The sequence below is a fragment of the Perca flavescens genome, chromosome 3, assembly GCF_004354835.1.
Source record: "Perca flavescens isolate YP-PL-M2 chromosome 3, PFLA_1.0, whole genome shotgun sequence".
In the NCBI taxonomy this organism is placed as follows: Eukaryota; Metazoa; Chordata; class Actinopteri; order Perciformes; family Percidae; genus Perca; species Perca flavescens.
In genome coordinates this window covers 22,162,673-22,190,550 of record NC_041333.1, presented here as the reverse complement: position 1 = coordinate 22,190,550, position 27,878 = coordinate 22,162,673, and the positions used below count along the sequence as shown (strand labels likewise).

The 27,878-nt window shown below is 44.2% G+C and overlaps 2 protein-coding genes across 15 annotated transcripts in view; one reads left to right on the top strand and one right to left on the bottom strand.

Moving 5' to 3' along the window:
• Window positions 1-11,984, top strand: part of mecom (MDS1 and EVI1 complex locus) — a 132,212-nt gene extending 120,228 nt beyond the window's left edge. For 8 of the 13 annotated variants that reach the window (XM_028574189.1, XM_028574186.1, XM_028574183.1 and 5 more), the window contains 8 exons: window positions 15-41; window positions 3,844-4,010; window positions 4,249-4,326; window positions 5,924-6,093; window positions 7,311-7,455; window positions 9,413-9,658; window positions 9,768-9,948; window positions 10,061-11,984. In XM_028574189.1, coding sequence (XP_028429990.1) covers window positions 15-41; window positions 3,844-4,010; window positions 4,249-4,326; window positions 5,924-6,093; window positions 7,311-7,455; window positions 9,413-9,658; window positions 9,768-9,948; window positions 10,061-10,195 — 1,149 coding nt within the window. In that variant the 3' untranslated portion in view covers window positions 10,196-11,984. The remainder of the gene's footprint in view (window positions 1-14; window positions 42-3,843; window positions 4,011-4,248; window positions 4,327-5,923; window positions 6,094-7,310; window positions 7,456-9,412; window positions 9,659-9,767; window positions 9,949-10,060) is intronic. The other 5 variants (XM_028574193.1, XM_028574192.1, XM_028574191.1 and 2 more) reach the window with 1 other exon arrangement.
• A 9,157-nt stretch (window positions 11,985-21,141) lies between these two features.
• The window catches only part of egfem1 (EGF-like and EMI domain containing 1), a 57,331-nt gene continuing 50,594 nt past the window's right edge, over window positions 21,142-27,878 (bottom strand). Inside the window, exons 30-38 of one of the 2 annotated variants that reach the window (XM_028572928.1) lie at window positions 27,520-27,651; window positions 27,099-27,227; window positions 26,790-26,918; window positions 25,543-25,671; window positions 24,946-25,074; window positions 24,617-24,745; window positions 23,637-23,765; window positions 23,325-23,453; window positions 21,142-22,903 (exon numbers count right to left, since the gene is read on the bottom strand). In XM_028572928.1, the coding sequence (XP_028428729.1) occupies window positions 22,824-22,903; window positions 23,325-23,453; window positions 23,637-23,765; window positions 24,617-24,745; window positions 24,946-25,074; window positions 25,543-25,671; window positions 26,790-26,918; window positions 27,099-27,227; window positions 27,520-27,651 (1,115 nt within the window). In that variant the 3' untranslated portion in view covers window positions 21,142-22,823. Of the gene's footprint in view, window positions 22,904-23,001; window positions 23,107-23,324; window positions 23,454-23,636; window positions 23,766-24,616; window positions 24,746-24,945; window positions 25,075-25,542; window positions 25,672-26,789; window positions 26,919-27,098; window positions 27,228-27,519; window positions 27,652-27,878 lie in introns of those variants that run through there. The other variant, XM_028572929.1, reaches the window with a different exon arrangement.

The window sequence follows — 27,878 nt, the reverse complement described above, 5'->3', positions numbered from 1 at the left end:
GTTCCGCCCCTCAGTTTCGTTTGCCAGATCAGAGATCTTGGGTAAGTTCCTCTTTAACCTATACTGCCATGTGTCTGTATCTCTACCAAACAGACCCCATCTTCGAATTAATGCATGGGATGCATATCAGTTTACAACTGACATCACCCAGCATTCGCATGGCTTTAGCCCATCACCATCATGCAATGACTGGACTTGTCTGTCTGTTTCTGGCCTTATATAAAGAAATGTCATCTGAATGTTTATATTGTACATAATATTATATTATTTTGTAGTAATTCCCCTTGAGTATGTGAGGCTTGCTTTTTAATGTGTTTACATCTAGACATATCCCCTTTCTGATTCACATAAAGGGATTTGAGCGGGGATTTCCAGCCGAGCTACTCCGTGTCCATTCAACAGCTTTGAATATATGTTTGCTTATTTGGAAAATGAAGCAGGGCTCTTGCAAATGGGCATGGGGGGGACTTGGGATGGAGGGTGGTGTTGAGGGGGGCTGCTTTACATCAGTGCAAGGGTAACAGTCTCTTTGGGACACTGGCGGTGGGACTGGGGGGTTAGTGCCTCCCTCCAAACATCTGGTTCCCGATAAAGATCAACAATTGAGAATGCATCTCACTAATTAAGGCCCTCACAGCATCACTGACATCTGAAGATAGCCAATCAACTGCTGGTCCCAGAGCGACGCTACAGCAACAAGCAAGTTCACAGACACACACATACTGCCCGGGGGGGACGGACAAGGGGGTTTTGTGAGGTGCATGTGTGTGTGTGGGTCGGGGGGGTTGCTTATACGAAGTAGGGGGGTTATAAAACCTTTGAAAAATCACTTTAGAGCAAAATGTGGAGCCATTTATCCTCTTGTTCTTTAAGTCGAACATTTCACGCACACACACAGCATTGTCAAACAGTGGCCTAATGAACCTGGCTCACCATCCATAAAAACGGCTCAATGGACGAGGGTTTTTAAAGTGTAATTTGTGGCAGACCGATGTTACTACTTTTAATCATAAATACATCATAATCCATGGGATTGAATGTGTAAATCATTTACTGCTCCACTACAAACAAAGTATTTGACCCGTTTAGAGAGTCTGCCAAAGCATAAAATTTTCTTTTTCCACCAGCATGGGCCATGCAACAGTGATTTCAAACTGAACTGGAAAATATTAATATGAAAATATTCATTTTAAATCATGGACAAAGCTTAATTGTTAATATATTAACATACATTACTTTTTTTAGAAAAACATTAAGTCTTGCATTTGCCATAGCTATTCACTATATACTATTCCAATGACAAGTTCCTAGTATCTAATGCTGCCACATACAGCCAGTCAAATACCGATATATATATTTTTTTATTACAAGGACTATGCCATCATTTCTAGGATCCGGAGGCAAAGGTTGACCAAAAGTGTGAGATTAAACTCTTAATGAAGTGTAGCAGCATGAGTGGGTGGAGGCGGTGATCAGAATTCCCCAGGAGATGGAGCCGGGAGAGAGTAGTTACAGCTCTAAAAAGTGTCTTATCGGACAGGCTCGATACTGCCGTCAGCTTTAGGGGACCTAATGTTCCCGAGAGTTATGGGTTCTTGTTGAGCAAAGCAGACAAACTGAGAATTCACTCTGGTGCCTGAAAAGAGCCCGACGAATTACACAGTGCACATTCATAAGAAATATGAAAGCATTTCACCTCCCTCTTCTCCACAACCCCTTGCCTATCTTTCAATCCATCGCCCTCCTTTCTCTCTTTCTCTCTCTCTCTCTCTCTGGCTCTGTTCTCTCTCTTGCCTTTGATTCATGGCATGCAGCATTGGCATATTCATAATCAAACGGACCTGACACTCCACATCCTCCCTCAGTGGGAACGTCGACGGCTGCGGCAGGAACTTTACACTCGGCCGTCACTCCTAATCAGCCGCTCCCAACACCAGGCTCCACCATCATCCATCAGTCCTTCTCTCTCCGGGCCCTGTTTCTTTCTTTCTTTCTTTCTTTCTTTCTTTCTTTCTTTCTTTCTTTCTTTCCTCTTCCTTCCCACTCTTCTCCCCTATCGTCTAGTCCTTCATCATGCTTCTTCTCCGATTCTCTTCCTCTGTTTCTTTTCCCTTGGTCTGCTCCATCTTGGCGTGAAGCCTGAGAGTGACAGGGGGTGAAAGCAGGAGATGAAATGTCAGAGTCGGAGCAGGGCTCTGGTGGAGGACCCGAATCACCATTGATTTGTTGCCGAATGGAAATAAGAATAAGAAACAGGCTGAAAATTCAATACACGCAAAATAATGCAAATTTGTGTGGCCCCTTTAAAAAAAAAAAACTCCTGTGTGTGTGTGTGTGTGTGTGTGTGTGTGTGTGTGTGTGTGTGTGTGTGTGTGTGTGTGCGTGTGTGTGAGATGGGCTGACAGGCCCTGCGGCCTATTGGGACCCCCTCACCCCGCCCCTCCCTCTAGTTCTCCCTTCACTCCCCCTCCAGCCCCCGCTCCTACCCCATCCCGCCCTTCTCAGCCCAGCGATATCATTATTACCCGTGTCTGGCCCTTGATCAGTAATGTCAACATCTTTCATATTGACGAATGTGCTGTCTGCCCGCATTGTGCACAGAATAGTTTACAGCCCAGCAGTGGACATGAATCACTCCTCTGCCACACACACACACACACACACACACACGCAAACACACACACACGGACATGTATCTGACAACACACAGATACACACTAAGCACCTACAGTCACACTTGCATACTACGTGCATGCCTTTAAGCACACATATTTTACACACTCTCACAAATACAAATGCATTACAAATACATTCTTCTCTCTCACGCACATACATATATTTTCTCTTTCACACACATTGATGGCAATTAATCAACTACGGCCACCATGCGGCACATAGTTTCTTGTTCATATACACACACACAGACCAACTGACATGTCCACATATCTCCTCGGAGAAAACCTGATGAAAGTAAATGTTCAGCTTCATTAGTAGATTGGCTGCAGTCCTTAATCCTGTGTGTGTGTGTGTGTGTGTGTGTGTGTGTGTGTGTGTGTGTGTGTGTGTGTGTGTGTGTGTGTGTGTGTGTGTGTCTGTGTGTGTGTGTGAGAATATAACTACAAAGTTATGAATCAGTATCAAATGTACTTGCCATGCACAGATACTGTACCAGGGATTTAACCTTGTGATTCATGAATCATTGATGAACGTAATAATAAGAATGCTCCCAATATCTGTTTCACCTAGTTTCACCTGATGTGATGCCTGTAAACAAGGCTCGTCAATCAAACAAATCAAAGATATGAACAAATTTGTGTAGAAAATTGTATATTCACTAAGAAGCATTTAACAGTAGAGAAGAATCAAATATATCAAATATTTGACATTTGAACTTGATATTAAGACTTAAGAACTTGATACGTAGACATGTATGGTTGCTGTAATTCTTTCAGTCTGCACTTACCAGTACAGTATATTGGTCTAAATTATTCAATGCTTTTTATTGCATCCTGCAATCACAAAAAAGGGTATTCAACCACATCCTGCAGTATAACTACATGGCTATCTACACTATCCAGGCTGAGAAAATAGCTTCTTTTTTTTTTTTTATCAGAAAAACGACTGAAATCTCACGCATAATATTTTATTTGTTTCTGATGCAAATCAGTTTGGTCCAAGATTGTTTTTGTGACATGATCATGATAAGTAATGCAGCTTTCAAAACTCATACATTAGTTTATTTGCTTTGCATGTTGCACTTGCAATGCTACAATGAGCATTCTGTGTGTTTTTAAGCACCGCGCTAACCCCTCCCTCTGTCCTTCCTCTCCTCTGTGTCCTTAGATGTCGGCCATCGAGAACATGGCAGAGAAGCTGGAGACGTTTGGCTCCCTGAAGCCAGAGTCTGGTGACCTGCTGCGCTCCGTCCCCTCCATGTTTGACTTCAGAGCCCCACCCTCTGCACTTCCAGAGACTCTGCTGCGCAAGGGCAAGGAGCGCTACACATGCAGGTAACTACGGCAACTGGTGTGACATGTTTTATTTTAATTTTGAGCTTTCATGTTGGTCATAAATTAACATTCCTCTATAGCAAATAGTTTTGATATTGTTATTGGAGACTTTTTTCTCCTTTGTTACAGTAGTCACAGTAAGAGTTCCTGTTACTGTGATTATTAATATTTGAATTGTACAGGTTTTTAGATTACTAAAGTGATGTAGTTAAACCATACTTTTTTTTTTCCTTTATAGATATTGTGGGAAAATATTCCCACGCTCTGCTAACCTGACCCGCCACCTCAGGACTCATACAGGAGAGCAACCGTATAGGTAAGACTATTTCTACGGATTTAAAGAGCCACATACACACATGTACTGTCTCTTGGAGCTGTCTGTGTGTGTATATATGGTGAAGAAGTGTGTGTGGGTGTTTAGTTTTGAAACGGTCCAACAGCAACATTTCAGCTAAACATCATCCTCCTCGCTCACCTTTTGCCACCATCCCTCCATCTATCTTCCAAGAATACACACCATACGACGCTATATAGGATAACAATAGCACATTAACTCCCCAATAAATAACTACTTTTCTCTCCCCTCAAATATGAGTAAGAGCAGCAACCACGCTTTCACAAGGTATTCTCAAGCAGACAGAGAGATGCAGCTCATTTGTTAACAGCTCATGGATGTTTTCCCAGGGAATTCTTGTCTACAGTTAGAAGAGAGTTTACGTGTGTTTTCTTATGCCTTAAAAGCCTGGAATAATTATCCTGCTGCTAAATCATGTGCCTGATGAAAAATGGTGTTTGTCGCCAGGGTGACAGGAAAGGGTTGGGGGGGGGGTTGGGGGGTGGTCTCAGGGCTGGTAAAAGAGCAGAGCTGAGAGGAAGAAGTTTGGCGAAGAATTGGGGTGATGAGGATAGCGGGCAGATGTCCAGGCCCGGCAGCTGTAGTCATTTCTCTTGTGCGTATGAGGCCAGACTCGAGGTGATCTGCAAGCCCGCTGGCTACAACAAGTGAGGCTTTTTGCCAACCAAAAAGATTATCACAAGATTAAGCTCTTTTTTTCTGGAATCATAGTTTAGTTGGCAAATAAGACAAAGGATGCATGCAAAGTTCCTCAGCATTTAGTTTCATGGGAAACGTTGGTAATTAAAGTCTCCCTGCCCTCCCTCTCTTTCCAGGTGCTGCTGAGGTAAAAGTAACAATGCAGCAGCAGTTCAGTACACATGTAAAAATGAATCTTGCACATTTACTACATTTGGATAATGAGTAAGCGCTGGCTAGCACTGCTCTGCTTTGTAGTTACTAAGGTAGTGGAATGTTGGCCCAAAGCTTGCAGGAGGCCTGCTGACCACAGGGGAGAGAGAAAGACAGACGCAGGCCTCTACTGCCCCAGCCTGATAGCCTGCACTCCACACGCTGGCATGCCATTAAAGATCACCACTGTTTATTGTAATTTTTTTGTGGAGATAACCAGGGGGTTCCTGAGGGACAGCCAATCGAGCGAGCTAATTCCACCCGAAGAAAAGATGTAATCTTCTCGTATAATTTTGCATGAAGAAACTTGGCAAGAGGCTCTAATTTTGCAGGGCTAGAACCAAATCTGTTGCGTGCTTATTTTGTGAGGGAAGAATGCAATTTTATTGCGCTGGCTCGAGATAAGAGGCCGAGCTGTTTCACCTTAAACAAGCTCCTCCATCATGTTTGGGACTGTGGGACTGCGGGGACTGCCTGTGTGTGTGTTTTTGTGTGCGTGTGTATGTGTGTCCCACATTATTTATCCCATTATGTTTCCCACAGAACAAACTACAGGCTCCTGATTCATTATGCAGTAAAGTTTTACTTATGACTAGCAGCTTGTGTATTTTGCTGTTTTTGTCATTTCATAATAGTTTTAAGTGAAAGGCCTCCACTTTTCCTGCAGGTGTAAATACTGCGACCGCTCCTTCAGCATCTCCTCCAACCTGCAACGTCACATTCGCAACATCCACAACAAGGAAAAGCCCTTCAAGTGCCACTTGTGCGATCGTTGCTTCGGTCAGCAGACCAACCTTGACCGTCACCTCAAGAAGCACGAGAATGGCAACCTGTCCGGTGAGAATTCCTGAGCATACCATTTCTGGTTTTGTAGATTGTGGAAAGAATATTAGATAATACAATTATTGTAGTTTTCTCAGCTGTTTCATTTTTCTTTTTCCTCTTTCCATATTTCATCAGAGAAAATGAGATCTACTTTGCTGATTTGTTACATAGCAATGCATTGTATTTATAAATCCTTCTGCTGAATTTTTTTTTTTTTTTTAAATGTACTCATGATTGGAAACAATTTTAGAAGCTGACAAATTAGAATACATAAATCTGTCATCTACCTCTGCAACAGCACAAAATAGTTTTTTATCTGAATGAGCTGCTTTAATCAGCAGCACAGCTTATGGCTTTGATAGGTTGCATCACTCTGACTTCTAAATCTGCAGAACAAGCAGTGACACCTTGCCAACAGCTGAAAGCATCAGTCCTCATACTGTAGGAGGTTTTCACTTAATCAGACACGATGTTCACTCTATCAAATGCAAAATCAATCATCTGCCAAGCGTTTCCCCCAACCCACAACACAAAGATAATAGACTGGAAACTGATAAGCAGAAAAGCAGTTTCATCATGCAGTAGTTAAAATAATAAAACTGTTGTTGCTTAAACCTCAAAGACACTTTGATAGGTCCAACATTAAAAATGCATTTTGTGGAGCGGCCTCTAGCTCACCCAGTAAGAGCGCCCCATGTAGGCTGAGTCCTTTGCAGCGGCCCGGGTTCCAATCTGACCTCTGGCCCTTTGCTGCGTGTCATCCTCTCTTTCTCTCCCCCTTTCCTGTCTATCCACTGTCACTATCGAATAAAGGGAAAAGAAAAAAACAATGCATTTTGTGTGGCCAAGCATTGTCAAAATTCACATGATTTAATTTTAAATTGTAGTCAAGAACTCAAGGTTTCTAAAGATACAAATATGTCACGGAGAATTCCACTGAAATGTGTAGAACCTGATGCACAATACAGTTTTCCCCCTATGATGTAATGGGTCCACAATTACATCACTAGGAAGAAATTGGATATTGGATATGAATATTTCACTGATTGTAATTCCATTGAAGCATTGGAACTAGCAGATACAGAATGACGAGTTCTCGACATCATTTAATAAACTATGAAAACGTGTGTTTTAATGGGACACACAGCCATCATTTAGAAATGCATATTTGCAATACTCATTATATTGAAATATCAGAATCAGAACTGGAATATTTTTTCTTTCTGCAGGCACTGCAATGTCGTCCCCACAGTCTGAACTGGACGGTGGCAGTGCCATATTGGATGACAAAGAAGACTCTTATTTTAATGAAATAAGAAATTTCATCAGCAACACAGGCCAGAACCAGACATCACCGGACCCCTCTGAGGAAGGGTAAGCACAGTTTTATGTGTTCTGAGGACTCTGTTTCGGGCTTAACAAGATGATATCAAATATCATCCAGGCTTCTCACCCACCACCTCTCTGCAGCAGGGACAAATGAGGCCTCCTGAAAAAGGCCCCTGGCCCTCATTACCACCATTAATTGTCTCTACATCAGGATTGTTGGACTTTGAAAGGGCTCTCTAGGCTTGAATAGGGATACATAATGGGTCAACTGCTATCAGCCCATTTTAAACTTGCATTTGTATACCACACAGCCAGCCCTTGTTAATAATAACATCATGCTCAGAGGTCCTTAGTAAAGAGCAATCATCTGTGATGACATTTAAGATAATGGCAGGTTTTGGAAACAGCAGGAGCTCCTTATATCACTTGCCTTTCGGCCACACGTACGAACAGATATCTGTGTGCATGCAACTACGTCTAAGCATTATGCAAATAAATTCTTGGAGCTGTGATCAGGTCGGATAGCAGTTGAGAGGTCTGCTCAAGTCTCTGAGTTTGTTTTCACGTGCCTCACGTTGGTGTGATCACAGGGCAGATTGCGAGTGCGGATAGAGATCTCGCAGACTGGTGTATGATTGTGCAGAAGGCCTGTGAGAGCAGGACCGGGGCGGTAGAGCGTCAGAGAGATGGGGAGAGAAGCAGGAGGGGGAGTGCAGCAGTTAGCCCACCACATCTGGAACCAACATGTCTGCCTACAGGAAGAGGGTAGAGGGGGTGGGGTCAAAGGGTCGGCCCGTGTTTCCTTTCAAAGTGCTGTGCTCCTGACTACTTCTGATAGATACTTTATCCCCAGCAAATTACCACGTTTGAAAGTGTAATTAGTGAATCTGTTTTCTTAATCACGGAGCTCGAGCTCTCTCTTTTGGAGTGAGTCCCTCTTCTCAGCCCTGCAAGCACGAATACCTTTTGGCCTCAAACTCTCCATCCCAGTGGAATGCTCTGTCCAAAGCACAATATTATCAGCTGCTGATAAAAGAGAAATGATGATGTAGATACTGTATGTGCTAAAAGGTAATCTGCAATTCCCTCTCTCCGCTTCCTCTAAAGTCACTGCACGCTCAAAAGCATCTCTTAACAAATCTAGTGCAGGTATCCTGTTTATAAGCACCCTACAATTATGTGGTGATGTGTTTGATGTGTTTTGTTTCCTATCTATCTACTTCTTCGCGTCCAGTTCGCGGTCCTCGCATCCGAATCCTTTGTGCGAGAAATGGCATTTTTGGGGGCTGACGAAAGACATCCCAGAGTGTAATTAGTGAATCAGTCTAAATGTGGTTCCAGATGATTTACCAAATGGTGGTTTCCTGTGGCGCTGAGACAGAGGGACAGATTAAGACTCAGGCAGTTTGGATAGCTCGCCCTCTCTCGCTCCGCAGGGATAGTGGAATGAGCCGGTTGGCAACACTCTCATAACTCTCCCACCAAATGGGGCTGTCAGCTAAATATTTTGCCTATTAGATGAATACGAGATAGTAGAGAAAATAAACAAGGAGAGAGGCGAAGCACTCCAGTTAAGTGCTGCTACGATCAACCCAATGCTGCTCTGCCCAAAGGGGCTCCAGAGTCTCGATGACAAACGGGATTCCGGCTCTCTCAATCTCAGCTGCCATGTCCTGCCTCAGATCCATCTGCTCTTTATCCCATATGCTTGTTTTTGTTTATAAAGCGAAATAATTCTCACAAGAACGTGTAGGAAACTAAAAACAAAAGGCAAAATACTGCATCCAGTATACAGTATGTGCTAAACATATGTATTATTCCTTATGTAACTTATTTAACAAGCACCAGAAGAATTCTTAATTTCTTGATTACTTTCTTAAACATAAAAGGAGTTTATTTATAAAAGGCACAGCTAATAAGGGAGATGTCAGTAATTTATTCCTCCTTAAAATGTACTACTTTATCAAGCTGTATTGATCTAATCGATGTTCCTGGTCTGCAGGTTAAATGGCGGTCCATTTGAAGAAGAGAAGCCGATGATGGCCAGCCATGGGTCGCGTGACCTGGAAGATGAGGATGCGGAGGAGCTTGGTGCTGATGAAGAAGAAGCGGAAGAGCCTAGCAACACCCCTGGGAAACAGGAAGACGAAGTGCTTCCTAGCAGCCTCAGTGATGACATCATAGACGACGAAATGGACTTCAATGGACCCAACGACTTGAACCTCAACTGCAAAACCTCTCCTAGGAGGTAAATTCGATGCAACTAAAACAGAATTTGACATTGTGTAAATGATGATGTGCAATCAAAAGTATCTAGAAATTGCCTTATTTTAATATATTTTATGCTTGACCTTCAGGTATAAGGATGAGCAGGAGCAGAGTGGCTACTCAGCCTTGGATCATATCCGTCACTTTTCAGAGATGCGCAAGCTGGAGGAGAGCGAGCTGAGTGATGGAGATGAGGATGACGCATCGTTTGGCTCCCCCTCTCTGACTGACGCAGTCAAACAGCCACTTTTTAGGAAATCTAAGTCTCAGGTAAAAGAACATTGACAGTTCACATGCATGCACGCCTGTTTACCTACCAATGCACATACATATTTGCATTTAAGGATGGCAGTTAAATATAGTCCATCTCCCTCTCCCTCAGGCATACGCCATGATGCTATCTCTGGCTGAAAAGGACTCTCTCCACCCAGCTTCCCACACCCCGGCCACCATGTGGCACAATTTGGCACGGGCTGCTGCTGAATCCAGTGCCATCCAGTCTCTCAGCCACGTATGATGACACCCCCTATGCGCTTTCCTTTCACCTTTCAACCCCCAAACCTGACCTATGGCACTGGGAGCCCATTGCAGGGGCTATGTGCGGTGGCCCCTGATCGTCCACAGAGTGACTGCTGAGCAGAACCACGGCCCATCTGACTGCTGAGCGGAGTGCCTCACACACAAAGCAGGGTCTCTGTCCACGCAGAACCCAGCCTAGCCCCAGCCCTAAAAACCTTCAACAGATAGAGAGCAAAATGTCCCTCTGAGACCTTAAAATTTAATTGCATTAACACCAACCAGGATGATAGCAATGATGATCATTGTGGTGAAAATAATAATAAGTAATAATAGCTGTATTTATTCTGCTGAATTTCTATGTTTTGCACAGCAAAGGCAGCTGGTGGACATGGAAGATGGATGTGCTGATGTATCATTGCTAGACTGCATTTATTGCCCAGCGCATAGAACGCAGGGAAAACATTTAATGCTGAGAGGGTGAGTTTGGTTGTGTCTCTAAGACAGCCAGTTTCCGCCTAGAGCCAGAGCCTTCTTTACACCACACAGCCAGAGCCCTGGCTCATCTGACAAAAGTATCTTTAAAATATATTATAAGAATTCCCTTTTAACCCCCAGAGATCCACAGGTGTTTCTCATAAATACATGTACTTGATGATAAAAATGAAGGGCGGGGTTAGCAACCTCAGTTCAAATGAAAACCGCTCCATGTAAGGACAGCGCTAGCAGCGCTTTCATATCACTGAAGTCATTGAAGAACAAAAAAAAAAGAAGTAATTGTTAAACTGAAATCAGGCCAGTTTCCCATCTGCGTTTTCATAGCTGCGTGTGTCTGCACAATCATAGCACTGTACACAAGTGTCTACCAACTCTTCTCCACTGCACTCCATCCTGCCCGCCTGCGCTATCTGTGAAAGGATATAAATAGATTGTCTTTTTAGTGGAAGAGAAGAAAACACAATGTTTTTTTTTTTACTGAAATAAGTAGCCAGTGCTGAAGTTAATTGTTGTTCTGTAAAGGGCATATGTCTTTTTTTTCCAAACCCTTGAATCCATCCTAGTCCAACAATACCACTAAATAGCCTGAATGCTAGTCGTTAGCTACTCCATGCTCGTATGTCTTTCATTTTTAGACAATCATGATTCTGTTTTCATTTTTTTGTTGGTGTTGTTGTTGTTATTTGCTGTTGTATGTTGAGATTTGTATTTATTTCTTGGCAAACTGTAGTTTGTTTACTGAATAGCACTGCTCTTAGCCCAGGTGAAGAGGAGATTCCTCACCGGGCCTATCCCAGAGTTCATTGGGGTTTGTAGATTACATTTGAGTGCCAGATAGTATTAAACATACAATTCACTCCTTATTCTTCTAATGAAACCGGTCGATGAATAGATATTACTTAGGGTTTTTTTTCTATGACAATTTAATGATTCAATTGTAAAAAATGAAAAACATTAGAAAGAATTATATTAAAAAAAAGCCAGGTATAATTTCTTCATAAACGCATGATTGGTCTGGTAAGATCTGTATCTGACATTTTCTACGGTTGTCTGCAAGCTTGTGTGACGTTTGGTTCATGTTAATCCCTTGTGCCAAATTTATGATAAATAACAGATTACTTTCATTTATTCTCCCGTTTTGAGGGACCAGATTTTTTTTTTCTTTGTTTATGTCGTCGTTTTGTTTATAATCGATTTTAAAAAGTAATCAGCAAGTTGAGGTACTTTGTTTTAATGCTTTCTACAATGTAACTGTTATGCATTTCAATTCAATACTGTGGGAGGAACAACTAAGAAATAAAGGACTACAATGTGGATTGACATGTCTTACATTCTCTATTTATTTTTACTTAAACATTTTACTCATCCTCTGTCTCTCATCTCCATCACACCTCCCTACTCCATACAGTCCTTCTGGCTGACCATCATTTTGGCCCAAATGGGGATTTATAGTAAAAAAAAAAAAAAACACCTGGCGCTTTCTTTTGGCGCTCCCATGGCCTCCAAGAGCGAGGGAGAGCCTGAACTCTGGTCCTCTTTTTTTTCTCCAGGCTTTGGCTCGCATAGAGAGAGGGAACGAGAGAAAAGGCTGGAGAGGGCTTGAATGTGGTAATGGGAGCGGAGGCAGGAATGTGTCCTTTTTATTTGTGTCTGTTTGTGGGGCATGATGGATGAGTTGGGTAGATGTGATGACCTGGCTCATCGCTCAAACGCTCAATAAGAGTCCCATCCTGCAGCAGGCCTCCCCATCCGGCACCCCCCTCTGTCACTGCTGCCAGCCAATGTGGGCGGACATTGTGGCTGGGAGGGTTGGAGGTTCAGCAGCTCCATTGTCCGGAGAGTAGCTTCGGTGGGGGGTTGGAGAATTGGGCATGACAGTGAAGATGGCTGGCGCTGACACTCCACATTTACAGTGCTCTTGGCACCCTAATGGATGGGGTGTTTTCTTAGGGCCTGTCGTCAGCCCTCAGGGCTCCATGGGGCGTCCAGCTTTGATGAGGTCACAGGGGGTCACGCAGTGTTGATGAGGTCAGCATGGGTCGTCCAGCTTTGATGAGGTCAGCTGCAGTGATGGTAGTGATGGCGCAGGACAGGGCCATAATGGAGTGCCAGTGATAATGGTTCCGAGTGTGAGTTTTGCCACCTGTACTACTGTGGACTCATTCATGTGATTATGTGAAGTAGTCAGTAGGCATGCAACAGCTTTACTTTTCCTTGAGATTTGTGTCTGCTAATCCAGGATTTACAGTAAATCCTTAAACCTGTAGTTACTGATTTTTTTTTTTTTGCCACTTGAGGACAGCAGAAACAATCTCTGAACACAACACTGACATCACGTATCATCCCCTTTTAAGTTGATATGGTGAACTTGTTAGCAAACAGTTGCTCATTTACACATCCAGCAGATAGGGAAGAACATTAGCATTCATATGGAGTCTATCTAGCTTTTTATCTGCTCACTAATTATCTTTGTTCACCTGCTAGTTACTGAGTGTGTCTGTCTGTTGTTTGGTGCTGAGCAGGTAGTGTACAGTGAGTTTTTAGAGCTTTTTCAATGGAAACAGCTGGGAGCAGTAAGAGTGAACCAGAACAGTAAAGCAATACTTATGTGGTTTGGTGACTACAAGCCACCTCTTCCCCCAAGCACATAGTCAATTGATCCATTGCTAATATAAGAAATATGGTTTATAGTAGCTTCATCTACTATTCTTGTAGTTTTTGTATGTCTGTAATTCATCAGTGGCGGAAGAAGTATTCAGATGCTTTACTTAAGTGAAAGTAATAATACTGTTTCTAATTCTGTAAAAATACAGTTACCAGTAAAAGTCCTGTATTGAAAATGGTTCTCAAGTAAAAGTATGTAAGTATCATCAGGAAAATGTACTTAAAGTATTAAAAGTAAAAGTAGTCAATGCAGAAAAATCCTCACAATCAAAACAGTTCTGTCAATCAACTAAAAGTTTAACTGGCTCATCATTTCAGCTGTACTCGTAGGCCTGTATATTGATGGGTAGTTTAATTTATAATCAAACATTGTATTTTATACCTTGTGTATAAAATGTGTTTTGTGTGTAAAAACTCTAATTTGTTAAGTAACTAGTAACTAATGTAGTGGAGTAAAAAGTACAATATTTCTCTCTGAAATGTAGTGGAGTAGAAGTAGAAAGTAAGGCTGGGCAATATATCAATATTATATCAATACTGATATATTGGACTGGATATCGCCTCAGATTTTGGATATGGTGCTATGATAATATGGCATAAGTGTTGTCTTTTGCAGGTTTTACAGGCTGCATTACAGTAAAGTATTGTCATTTTCTGAACTTGAATTATTTGCCTTTAGCCAGTTAGTCAATACATCCGCATTATTGGGGATTCCATCCATCCATCCATCCATCTTCGTCCGCTTATCCGGTGTCGGGTCGCGGGGGGAGCAGCTCCAGCAGGGGACCCCAAACTTCCCTTTCCCGAGCAACATTAACCAGCTCCGACTGGGTGGATCCCGAGGCGTTCCCAGGCCAGGTTGGAGATATAATCCCTCCATCTAGTCCTGGGTCTTCCCCGAGGCCTCCTCCCAGCTGGACGTGCCTGGAACACCTCCCTAGGGAGGCGCCCATGGGGCATCCTTACCAGATGCCCGAACCACCTCAACTGGCTCCTTTCGACGCAAAGGAGCAGCGGCTCTACTCCGAGCTCCTCACGGATGACTGAGCTTCTCACCCTATCTCTAAGGGAGACGCCAGCCACCCTCCTGAGGAAACCCATTTCGGCCGCTTGTACCCTGGATCTCGTTCTTTCGGTCATGACCCAGCCTTCATGACCATAAGTGAGGGTAGGAACGAAAACTGACCGGTAGATGGAGAGCTTTGCCTTCTGGCTCAGCTCTCTTTTCGTCACGGTGCAATAGATTGAATGTAATACCGCACCCGCTGCGCCGATTCTCCGACCAATCTCCCGCTCCATTGTCCCCTCACTCGCGAACAAAACCCCAAGGTACTTGAACTCTTTCACTTGGGGTAAGGACTCATTCCCTACCTGGAGAAGGCATTCCATCGGTTTCCTGCTGAGAACCATGGCCTCCGATTTAGAGGTGCTGATCCTCATCCCAACCGCTTCACACTCGGTTGCGAACCGATCCAGTGAGTGCTGAAGGTCACAGGCCGATGATGCCATCAGGACCACATCATCTGCAAAGAGCAGCGATGAGATCCCCAGCCCACCGAACTGCAACCCCTCCCCACCCCGACTACGCCTCGATATCCTGTCCATAAATATTACAAACAGGATTGGTGACAAAGCGCAGCCCTGGCGGAGGCCAACCCTCACCTGAAACGAGTCAGACTTACTGCCGAGAACCCGGACACAGCTCTCACTTTGGTTGTACAGAGATTGGATGGCCCTGAGTAGAGACCCCATCACCCCATACTCCCGCAGCACCTCCCACAGTATCTCCCGGGGGACCCGGTCATACGCCTTCTCCAAATCCACAAAACACATGTAGACCGATTGGGCATACTATCAGGCTCCCTCCAGGATCCCTGCGAGAGTGAAGAGCTGGTCCGTTGTTCCACGACCAGGACAGAATCCACATTGTTCCTCCTCAACCCGAGGTTCGACTATCGGCCGAACCCTCCTTTCCAGCACCTTGGAGTAGACTTTACAAGGGAGGCTGAGAAGTGTGATACCCCTGTAATTGGCACACACCCTCTGGTCCCCCTTTTTAAAAAGGGGAACCACCACCCCAGTCTGCCACTCCTTTGGCACCGTCCCAGACTTCCACGCAATGTTGAAGAGGCGTGTCAACCAGGACAGCCCCTCCACACCCAGAGCCTTGAGCATTTCTGGACGGATCTCATCAATCCCCGGGGCTTTGCCACTGTGGAGTTGTTTGACTACATCAGTGACTTCCACCTGGGAAATTGACGACAATCCCCCGTTATCCTCCAGCTCTGCCTCTAACATAGAGGGCGTATTAGTCGGATTCAGGAGTTCCTCAAAGTGCTCCTTCCACCGCCCTATTACCTCCTCAGTTGAGGTCAACAGTGTCCCATCCTTACTGTACACAGCTTGGATGGTTCCCCGCTTCCCCCTCCTGAGGTGGCGAACAGTTTTCCAGAAGCACTTTGGTGCCAACCGAAAGTCCTTCTCCATGTCTTCTCCAAACTTCTCCCACACCCGCTGCTTTGCCTCTTTCACGGCAGAGGCTGCAGCCCTTCGGGCCCTTCGGTACCCTGCAACCGCCTCCGGAGTCCTCTGGGATAACATATCCCGGAAAGACTCCTTCTTCAGTCGGACGGTTTCCCTGACCACCGGTGTCCACCACGGTGTCCATGGGTTACCGCCCCTTGAGGCACCTAAGACCCTAAGACCACAGCTCCTCGCCGCAGCTTCAGCAATGGAAACTTTGAACATTGTCCACTCGGGTTCAATGCCCCCAGCCTCCACAGGGATGCACGAAAAGCTCCGCCGGAGGTGTGAGTTGAAAGTCTGTCGGACAGGGGCCTCCTCCAGACGTTCCCAATTTACGCACTACACGTTTGGGCTTACCAGGTCTGTCCAGAGTCTTCCCCCACCCCCTGACCCAACTCACCACCAGATGGTGATCAGTTGACAGCTCCGCCCCTCTCTTCACCCGAGTGTCCAAAACATACGGCCTCAGATCAAATGAAACGATTATGAAATCGATCATTTACCTTCGGCCTAGGGTGCTCTGGTACCAGGTACACTTATGAGCATCCCTATGTTCGAACATGGTGTTCGTTATAGACAGTCCATGACTAGCACAGAAGTCCAACAACAAACAACCACTCTGGTTTAGATCAGGGAGGCCGTTCCTCCCAATCACGCCTCTCCAGGTGTCTCCATCATTGCCCACGCAGCGTTGAAGTCCCCAGCAGAACAATGGAGTCCCCCACTGGAGCCCCATGCAGGACTCCACTCAAGGTCTCCAAGAAGGCCGAATACTCCGAACTCCTGTTTGGGGCATATGCACAAACAACAGTCAGAGTTTTCCCCCCCACAACCCGCAGGCGTAGGGAGGTGACCCTCTCGTCCACCGGGGTAAACTCCAACGTAGCGGCGCTCAGCTGGGGGCTTGTGAGTATCCCCACACCCGCCCGGCGCCTCACACCCTGGGCAACTCCGGAGAAGAAAAGAGTCCAACCCCTATCTAGGAGTACGGTTCCAGAACCAAGACTATGTGTAGAGGTAAGCCCCACCAGATCTAACCGGTAGCGCTCCACCTCCCGCACCAGTTCCGGCTCCTTCCCCCACAGAGAGGTGACGTTCCACGTCCCCAGAGCCAGCGTCTGCCGCCCGGGTCTGGTCCGTCGAGGCCCCTGACCTTCACTGCCACCCATGTGGCAGCGCACCTGACCCCAGCGGTTCCTCCCACAGGTGGTGGGCCCATGGGCTGGAGAGATGGGAGCCACGTAGCTTGTTCAGGCTGTGCCCGGCCGGGCTCCGTCGCAAACCCGGCCACCAGGCGCTCGCCGACGAGCCCGCCGTCTGGGCCTGGCTCCAGACGGGTGCCCCGGGCTTCCTCCGGGCAGGGTCACTCCATCTCTACCTTGTTTTTCCATAGGGTTTTTGAACGATTCTTTGTCTGGCCCCTCACCTGAGACCACTTTGCCTTGGGAGACCCTACCAGGAGCACAAAGCTCCAGACAACACAGCCCTCAGGTTCACAGAGACACACAAACCTCTCCACCACGATAAGGTGAGGGTTCACATTATTGGGGATTATATATCTAAAATCTAAAATCTTGGGAAAGTACCCGGACGACACCAGTTTCTGAACATAGCCATACTGAGAAATACAGACAGAGTTGTGTGGAGCTGATAGTCTTAATTAGCTTTGTATCAACTCATTTGGCAATGGCTTGAGTGTAACAGACGTTCATTAATATAAAAAAGTTACGCACTAAAGCTTTTACTTAACATGCTTATTTTAGACAACGTGACTCTAGAAAAAGAATTATTTGTTTTCTAATGATTTTCAGTAATGCCTACTAATCTAAACTTGATTTGTCTACTGCATCAACTTACTGCTCTGTGTTAATACTACTTGACCTGGTAAGTTTCACAATGTGTAAAAACTTACCAAACTAAAAAACGGTTTAATTTCTAGTAAAGTCAACTAATTCGGGATAACAGTGCATGTAATTACATCACCTACAGAAAGAACTTTCCCCAGACAAATGTCCAAAGGCAATGCCTCTTGAAAGAACACCAAAATATTATGAATAGACAGCAGTGTGTATAATGTCATTGTGTGTGGGCAGTGGAGTGGTGCGATGAGAGCACCCGGGTGATTTTGGCAGCTTAACATTTAACTGTTGTGCGTGTGCTGGTTTGATCAGTGTTGATTAGCACATGGCAATGTCACCCATGTATCCTCTCACACTTAATCAACACGTTGGGACGAGTTATTGCCATCATTAACCCACAGCTTCTCATAAAGGGCTCAGTGTCTATTGAAGTGTGGCTGGCAAGGTCCTGGGTGTGTGTGTGTGTGTGTGTGTGTGCACGTGCGTGTCTCTACAGTGTCTATATGTGGACGGGTGGGCACACTGTGGGCAATGCTTCGTGGGGCTTGGAGCCACTCAGCTAATGGGGCAGCTGGCACAGCCTCAGAATCCATCAGGCCTCATTACAGCTCCTGTTCAGCCACCGTCCTCTTTTTCGTTCCTCCCCTTCTTCTTTCTCTCCTCACCCTAACCCTCCCTTCCTTTCCTCGGCCACCCGTTCACGCAGCCAACCCTGTGTGGCATGTTACTGCCCCCTCGCTGGAACATACATCACACCCCCAGAGTGAGGCCATCCCAGCTGGCAGCTCTCACACTGATTGACTTGGCACCCGTGCTGACTCAGACGCCAGGGGAAAGGTTTTCGGAGAGGGAGGCATGGATGGGTGTGGGAGTTTAGCCTTCAAGGAGGGATAGGGTAGAGGGGAAGGTATGGAGTGGTGCTTGTTAACAGTTGGCACAAGTGGGAAGTGTGTTTGGGTGGAGAGACTCCACAAATCATCACATTACGTTTTTGTTGTGTTTACAATAATGGTAGCACTTCGTCTGTCTGTGTCCTCCCTTAAGTGTGTATGCAGAGCAGATGATTGCAGGCTACTCAGTCTCTCTTCTCTTCTTTTCTTCTTCTTCTCTGCTTATCTTCTTGTATTTGCCTCCCTCTTAGAAAGCAGCAGAGTTTAAGGTTGTGGTTTCATTACACTGTTTGTTTTTCTCCCTGGAGGCTACGGGTCATTAGTGTTATTGATGGACACTCAGCACAGTCCCAGACCAGGACGGAGCAGAGCAGTTGTGCACATGGTTTTAATATGACGAGTCTAATCAGGACAGGCGTGGTGGCAGAACCACTTGGAGCCTGTTATTGAAATCATCTCATTCTTTGCTCATGGAGTACATTAGAAAGTAGCTCATCAGGGCCTTCAGCTGCATTCCGAGTCATGGAGTGTTTGCAGCAGATTAGGGTTTTGGTACTGCTGGAGCAATTTAATCATAAAAGGTATGCTTCTGTATCAGCCAATCTGAATGTATAAACTTTATTATGTTAATTATATTACACCATTCATGTGCACTCACTCACTTACTCAGAGGTACGCTCACTGAATCCATGCTTTTTCCATAATGACTGCCACCCAGTGGTGATTATACTAATGTACACCTCCTTACATCTAGTTCAACTTTAACATTTCACACACACACACACACACACACACACACACACACACACACACACACACACACACACACACACACACACACACACACACACACACGTATATATATGGTTAGTTTCTGGTTAGAGTAAATGATGTGATAATTTCTGCTGACACATCCAAACCAAAGATGCCTTCTGAGTGTGGGAGAGTTCCTTGATACGTATCTTTTTGCAGCCATGACATTTAACATTTATTTTTCCAGGCAACAACCTAACAAATGGTGCAGGACGTGCTGAAATGATTTCCCCCTCATTCTTTTATCTGAGCCGACAGCTTTGTCAGCTGGAGTTCAAAACACAGTGGCCTTCTGGGAGATCTGGTTCAACGCAGAGGGGCAGAAATGATCTTTGGGACTTGAAGCTATGGCAGTTAAGTGATAGAATCTCTCTTGCAAAGAGTGGCTTATGCTTAATTACGACGAAAAAGTACCCATGATGCGATCTTACCGGCTATGGGCTATTTCATCTGCAGTTTCCTGCACACTCTCTCTCTCTCTTGCTCTTTCTCTCTCTCTCTCTCCTGATGAGCCAGCATGCATACAACAGTAGGCCTTTTCCCCTCCAAAAGCTTTTTAGCACAAAGAGCGTCTTTGTTCCTGTGCTTGTCTTAAAACAAAAGTGCCTTTCAAAGTGCTGAGTTCATTTTGAGTAAACCAAAATGATGAATCAGCTCCTTTTCCTATGAACATCTTAAATCAAAGAAAGAAAACCCTGCTACATACTGTATCTATGGAGTATTATTAATACAAGACTCCACAACAGGGCAGCGTGGTAAGCATACATTAGGTTTGGCTTCCATCAGAGCTGCTTCTTGTTCTTACCATGCCAGCTTTTCATCTGTTGCACCACTGTCTGCTGTGGCACCCAGCGTTATGTGTGGAGGGCTGATCTAGTGGTGCAGTGGCCACCCAGGCCTCTGTGGATGGATGGCCTCTCTGGGCCTGTTTGACTGGAAACAGGTGTGTGTCATCTGAAGATGAAGGCCCGGCCAATAAACATTATTGGAGAACATCTGCTGCTTGTCACAACGCAGGGCGAGCTGGAGCTGCCCCCCATCCATCAGCCACACCGGAGAGTGGGTGTGGGGGGCTTCGTCCTCCGCTAGCGGGACCGTTCACCCATCACTCACCCCGGGGATGCTGGATATGGGGTACATGTTTGGTCCAGGCACCTGCCTGCCTCGTCCAGCCCACAGCCGCCTTTGGCCGATAGAGGAGAATATGCTCCAGTGCACTTGAAAAATGCCTCAGGGGGAGCACGCTCTCTCTCTGACACTGACACCCCACACAGGTGCCTCTCACACCCCCACCCACTTTAGACTACTGTCAGGGAGGCAGGCATGGCCTTAATGCTTGACCCTTCTCTGGCTGATGAGAGATGCCTGGTAGTAGCCTTGCACAAAAACGCACAATGACATATCCACACACACAGGATCCCATAGGTCTCTATGACAGCTGGAACCTTCCTCCCCCTTCTCTCTACCTCCATACCTTACTGCAGCTTTCAACCCCACCCAGGGATCATAGAAATCAGTACCATGCAACGCTGCATTCAAAGCACACAATTCAGAAATAGGCGTTTAAAAGCAGGTGTCCACATATGTTTTTGTCGTTATAAATTTGAATCATGGCTCTTTTTCTCTTTTGATTCAGTCAAAGCACAATCACAGATGATAAAGACACATGGATCAAATAAAAAGACAGTGGAAAAGACAACAGTAAAAACTGAGTTTATCAATTTTACACAAACAAAATGTATCAATGTAGCACCACTGACATAGGTATGTCAGGAAATGAGCACAGTAGGTTACGATAGATACAACTGGCACTGACCTGAGATACAATACAAATACGTTTTTTGCATAAAAGAAACACACTCATTTAAATCAAATGTATGGTGAAGGATAGCAGTAGTGATATGGTATGATTATCTTGTTGTAAAAAAAAAAACGGCTTTTAATATTGTGTGGCCATAGAAATGTCTACAGGTACCACAGAACAAGTAGCAGAAGTATTAACATCAATTTGATTATTTTCTATAAGACTCCCAAACTCTGTATCTGATGCTGACTCAATCAACACAGATCTGAAAGAAGTGCAATGTGTGCAAGGTTTACCTGCAGTCTTCCGCGATCAGCACACCGCACTGCAATAATAAAACCCATGATCAATGCTAATGAATGAAGAGTGTTAGTAATGCTGGTAATGAAGGTTGCTCATTCAGATTCCATGAGCCATGTTGAAATAACTTATGGATGACAATCTCTGTATGGACGTTTGTAAAAGGTGTATGGACAATAAAATAAGTTAAGTTAATCTTTTCTTGTGAAGGAGTCCCATAGCTAAAAAATCTGTTCAGAATAATTTGTAAACCAACTATCCAATGATCCAAGTTACTTTCTTTTGGGAAATGGTGCAATTGCACAAAGAATACAAGGCTAAATGTGAAATCAAAACACAATATTTTAGAAACAAATTAAAGGGAATAAACACACACATAAGGTGATACGATTCCCTCCCTAGGCCTTTTCAGTGTTTCGTGGGTCACTATGATGGAAGTGAAGTACATAAAGTCTTGATGAGGATTCAAACACTGTTTTTTTTTGCATCTTTGCAATTAATAGATTCTGAACTTCTGGAAAAACAGTAGTATGTCATTTAATAAAGTAATTGAACTTTTTGTGAAAAAAGCATACCAGATATTAAATGATCATTTAAAGCCGAGTATGTTATTATATTTCAAAATATGTCCAGAGGTCATTTTTATTTTGAAACATCCCCTGCCTCAACATTTATGGCTCTTCTATTGGACCATATTTTTGTAGCTCACCTGCCTGCAGTCCCTGTATGCGTGGATCTTGGTGTGGTTAGTGTAAGTAAAGAGGCATTTACATTTCACCAGAAATACTGTATCTTTGGCATTCTGTTATGCTAACCATCAAGTTTTTTTTGTGGACACGTAAATACATTGGTTGTGAAGTCTCTCCAGTGACAAGAAAGTATCAGATTCAGTCACGTCTTACGTATAACAGCACATTAAATGTAAAACTGAAAAGCAAATTAACCTCTTTCCATCAGCAATAGTCACAAATGGGATGCAGGTATTTATGGGTATTGCTAAGAAGTCTGTGTAACCCTGGACTTTAAATCTTAGACAGTCCTGGGGTGGGTTAAGAGTTTATGGTCCTTTGAGGGCCCCTCATATGCCAGGTCTACTGGGTGATTACCTCGAGCTCCAGGCTCAGTGATGCAGTGCCAGTTTCTGACAGCTGAGTACCAGTTTCACAAAAACATAATATTACTAACATCACCTTTACCAAGATGATCTGAGTAATGCTTGACAGAGCCAAGCCCTGTGTTTGAACGTCCAGTCAGGAGTTTGCACCTCTGCTTGGGTTATGTGGTTTTGCTGCCTGCTCTTCTCTTTCTTTGGGACACAGAAAAGTTCAACGGTCCTGGGGTTTGGTGTAGAAGTGCTGAAAAGGGAGAAGAAGAAAAAAAGCATGAAGACATCAGCACTATTTGAAAATCAAAAGCAAATGTTCTGGGGTTTTTGGAGGAGAAGTAACTGGTACGTAGTCTCCCGTGTGCTTGGCTTTGAGGAGGTAAAACGAAGACAGCCTTGAGCCCGGCTCCATGCTGGGTGCAGATTAAAATAACTGTCAGGAGACAGGAGCAGCTATTGAGGGAGACAGGGTGACACACAGAGTGATGGGGCTCAGCCTCTCGCACTTCATGACAGAGTATTTCACTAAAGCTGGTTCAACTTTACAGCCCATGACCTTGTGTGTGTGTGTATGTGTGTGTGTGTGTGTGTGTGTGTGTGTGTGTGTGTGTGTGTGTGTGTGTGTGTCGGGGTGTGTGCGTGCAGGTGTGGCAATGGGCGCATAGGTTTACCTTCACTACAGGTGGAGCCCAGCCAGGTGAGCGGGCACAGGCATCGCCCATTCAGCCCATCACAGCGGGCTCTATGGGAACACTGACATGGCAGGGAGCAGTCAGGGCCAAAACGGTCTCCACCACAGGCTGAGACAGAAAAGACAGTGGAAGGGTTTGAAAAAATAAAGGAAAGAGTGTGCACAACACACACACATGTGGATAGAGGGGGGTGTTTTCTAAATGTCTGCTCACTGCATTTTAACATCTATTTTTCATTCAGTTTAGTTAGTTACGCTAATAGAAGTGTGGTTCCCTCAAGCTGAGCTCTACCTTTTTCACATCTCTGTCCCGTCCTTCCTGCGGGACAGAGGCACTGTCCGGTCGATGGGTCACACGGGGCCTCTCCAACACAGTCACATGTCTGTCCACAGCTTAATCCAAACCTGCCAGATTCACACCCTGAAAACAAATACATGGTTGTATTACTGTAGCTGTAAGCATTGTCTTGATTCATTACATAACCCTCTTCCCTACATACTGCAAGAAGGATGGACTACTGGCTCACTGAGGAACTTGCTTTTTTTTAGATAGGAAAAGGTAGGCTTTGCACTAAGATCTACTTTTGTGTTTTGATAGTTATTTTAATGCCTGTGAAAATACAAAATATAACAATTAACTGTTACATGCATATAGGCAACTAGATAAGAGCGAGGTCTGTCTCTGGAGCCTGTCGCTGCCTTACAGCTGCTCGGCAATGCTCAGTCATATCTCCTGCTGGGACAGAAGTGGCCATTTAGGCGCTCACACTGTGGCTGAGAGCCCTGCGAGCAGGCAGGAGGGCACAAGGATGTAACAGGAACACATTAAGCAGTCGGGAAACACCTGTCTCTCATCAAATAACTAGGCTGTTTGCCTGCCCACCTACCTACTAGCCTGTCTGTCTGCCTGCCAGAACACACTCACACAAACTCATTTTTTTTAGGGGGAGATCTCCTATTCATGTGTGCGCATGCTCTGCCCATGCCTTATTGCAGCTGGGCATCCAGGTGTCTGTTAATTAATGTGCTTAATAGTGTTTCTGTCTTTGTGGTGCCATATCCTAAACTATAAAATACTTGAAAGATGAGGTATATATTATCTTCAAATTAGTTTCATCCAATCAAAATCAATCAATTTCATTATACATTTAATTATTTTTGAACCATTTGACACTTCTGGCAGCCCACTGAAAATATTACTAGTAATTGTATGAATTTTAGTTGATAGTTAACCTTTTCGATAGTCATATACTGTATTATTATTGTACTTACGTCTTTGGCATTGGGGACCATTGTACCCAGGTGGGCACACACATTGGCCTGTCACATGGTTACATGCCTGCCCCACTTTACAGTCACACGTATGGGCACAGTTCACTCCAAAGAACCCAGATGAGCATCCTAAGAGAGACACAAGACACTGAATTTAGGTGAAGACTACTTGTTTCAGCTTATGGTTAAAATGGTCATGTAATCATGTGTCAAAGTTCAAGTGACAGACACATATTTCACAAGGAGAACTTTTACAGAAATGTCAGTGAGGCCACTGGCAACCTTATCACCAAGTTTCCCTTTTATATTACAAGTGAGTGTTTGCATACTGTGTTGACAGGAGTGGCCGTAGTATCCAGCAGTACAGCTGCAGGTACCAGTAAAACGGTCGCAGGTCCCATTGTTGAGGCATGGACAGTCTTGTACACAATCAACCCCGTATTTTCCCTGTGAACATGCTGGAAATACACACACAATCTAAGTTGAAACATAGCTGTTTTTTATGAAGAAACTGTGATTAAAGGCAACATAGTTTAGCAGAAATCTTATTATGAGAATGTGCAAATATGATTTATATATGGAAAATTTTAATAAAGCTGACATACGATCAATAACAAAACTCTACTATAATAGTGGGTCATATTGGTTGATCGCCTATTATTACCATTTGTTAGCTGTAAAAAAAACAGAAATAACATAAAACGGAAGAAAAATGGGAGGTATAAGTGAGGATTGAGAAGTGTTTTTTTTTAACTGTCAACTGAAGTGGATCATCTGATAGCAGGAGGTAAACAACTCCAACGTTCAGCAGAGTTTGCTCTACCAGTTCTGTTGTTTGTTGTTGTTTTGCGATTTCCCATGAGCTGAATACCGTTTTGTTTAGTTCTGATTATTTTCTGTTGGGTCTATTGCCTGTGAAGTCGTACCAGTGTCACAGCGGCGTCCGATCCAGCCCAGTCCACACTTGCAAGACCCGTCGGCTGGGTCACACAGACCCCCGTTCTGACAGCCGCATGTGTTTCTGCACTGCAGGCCGTAGCGCCCCCTAGGACATGCTTGAGAAACATTCAGGAAATATCAGGACAAGACATGAACTACAGGCCTTTCTGTTCTACTCAGCAATCACACCAATGGGTGTAACACACAGACAACACACAGAGCGTCACAAAGTGTCTATCCATCTCTTTCACACACACTTATACAAGATTGCACAACCCACATTCATGTTTATTTAACGAACAGTTCATTAAAGAGATGGCAAAGTAGTCTAATTTGGCCCTGATATAAAAGAATAATCATGTTTCTCTGGGTAATTTAGATTGGGAAAACAATAAGCAAGCAGTCTTTGATTTTTCCTGTTTATTTATTTGCTTCCTTGCCAAATCCAGCGACACGGAACACAGAGAACGAGCTACTTATAGGTTTCTGTAAACATTCAACTAGAGGAACTTAAGAGGTGGTATGTCCAAGTACATGCAGGAGGCTAAAGAAGAGAACATTTAGCGCAAGCAGTGATGGAAATCCCCACTTGCAATCAAGCTGAATTGCTGATAAAGGGAGAGATTAAGAAAGCCTAACTCTGCCTCTGTTTCCCGGGAAAACAGTCCTGTGATCATCGGAGGCCTCACACGAAGGAAATGGAGAATTTGTTACTTAAATATACAGTGAGAAATGTTGAGAAATGCTCCCTTGTTTTAGTGCATGTTTCTCACTTTCTAGTAAGGCCTCCTATTTCTGAAGAACTCATTAGGGCCAGTGGTTCCCACTGATGCACGTCAGCCTCTGTGGTAACCTTTTGTATACTCAAGAGAAGGGTAAAAGATAAAAACCTCGATACAAACCATGTTTGATATCTGTGATACGTTGTACTCAAAGTTGAACAATGAATCGCCTCTTGCAATTTAGTAGTTCAAAAAAAACAGTCTAATACCAAAACCCCACAAAAACCTGCATTTATTGTTAATAGTATTTTTGTTTTAATGTTTAACAAATTTGCTATTTTGACCAATTATCACTACTGTATATCTTAACCACTGCAAATACATTGCTTTTATATTGGATTTTGATATTGATTTTAGCACCAAGTAAGCTTTATAATGTTGAGTGATATAAACAACAAGGACTGGTGTGATATAGCTGATCAAAACAAACAAAGACATCAGTTTAGCGTTACCTTGTTGGCAGGACTGTCCTATTCTACCAGGGGGACAAATACACTTCCCAGTTGCGGAGTGGCATTGTCCTCCTTCCCCACAGGAGCATAGCTTAGCACAGTCCTTCCCATAGTACCCACTTGGACAACCTGTGGAAATAATAACATCCTTATTAACACAAACGTTTAGAGGCCTTGTGGGTCGCCTCAGTCGTTTTTGACCAGCATTTTCTAATACAACAAGGAGGCTGAAATGACACGGTTAAAACACAAAAAAAAAGACTCTTTTTCATTCTAGAGTGCAAACAGGTGGGAGGTTTCTTGACTCACTTGAGCTGCAGTCAGCTCCAATGAAGCCAGGAGGACAGTAGCAAGTCCCAGTCCTGAAGTCACAGCGACCACCATTGATGCAGCTGCATCTGGACTTGCAGTTTGGCCCAAAGGTCCCTGCCCGACATCCTGGAGACAAACCATAGTGATGAGATGGAAAGAGAATGAAAAAGCGGGAACAAGGTCATTGTTGTTATGTTATTTAACTGAGATTTGAAGGTTATTTATTTTATTTAAAAATATGAATATTATACAGTCAATCACAAACAATGACTTTGACATCAATTAAAATCTATAAATGGGGCCACATATGTACACTGCTACCACATTTCTCCCACACAACACCATGTTTAACTAAAGGCATATTAGCCAAGCCTCATATTAGTCCAAACTGACAGCAGATAATCATCAGTGTACTTACGTATCTCGCAGCGTGCCCCGTAGTAACCAGGTAAGCAGCTACATTTCCCAGTCACGGGATGGCACTGCTCTTGGTCTCCTGAACATTGGCACAGATGGCTGCAGTTTTGCCCGAACATGCCAGCAGGACAGGCTAAGATGATACATCCAGAAATATATCATATATACACAACAGTGGGGCCATTTGATCAGATTTAGAAAGAAGTAGGCATACGATTTGCAGGGAAATTAAAGAAAAAAAGTTTTCCTAAACCCATGCTGTAGATGCATAGGTGATTTGAAAACACACTGTTCAATAAATGACCTGTATTAGAATCAATGGCTCTTGTTAATACATATACAGTCATTCAGTATTCAGGC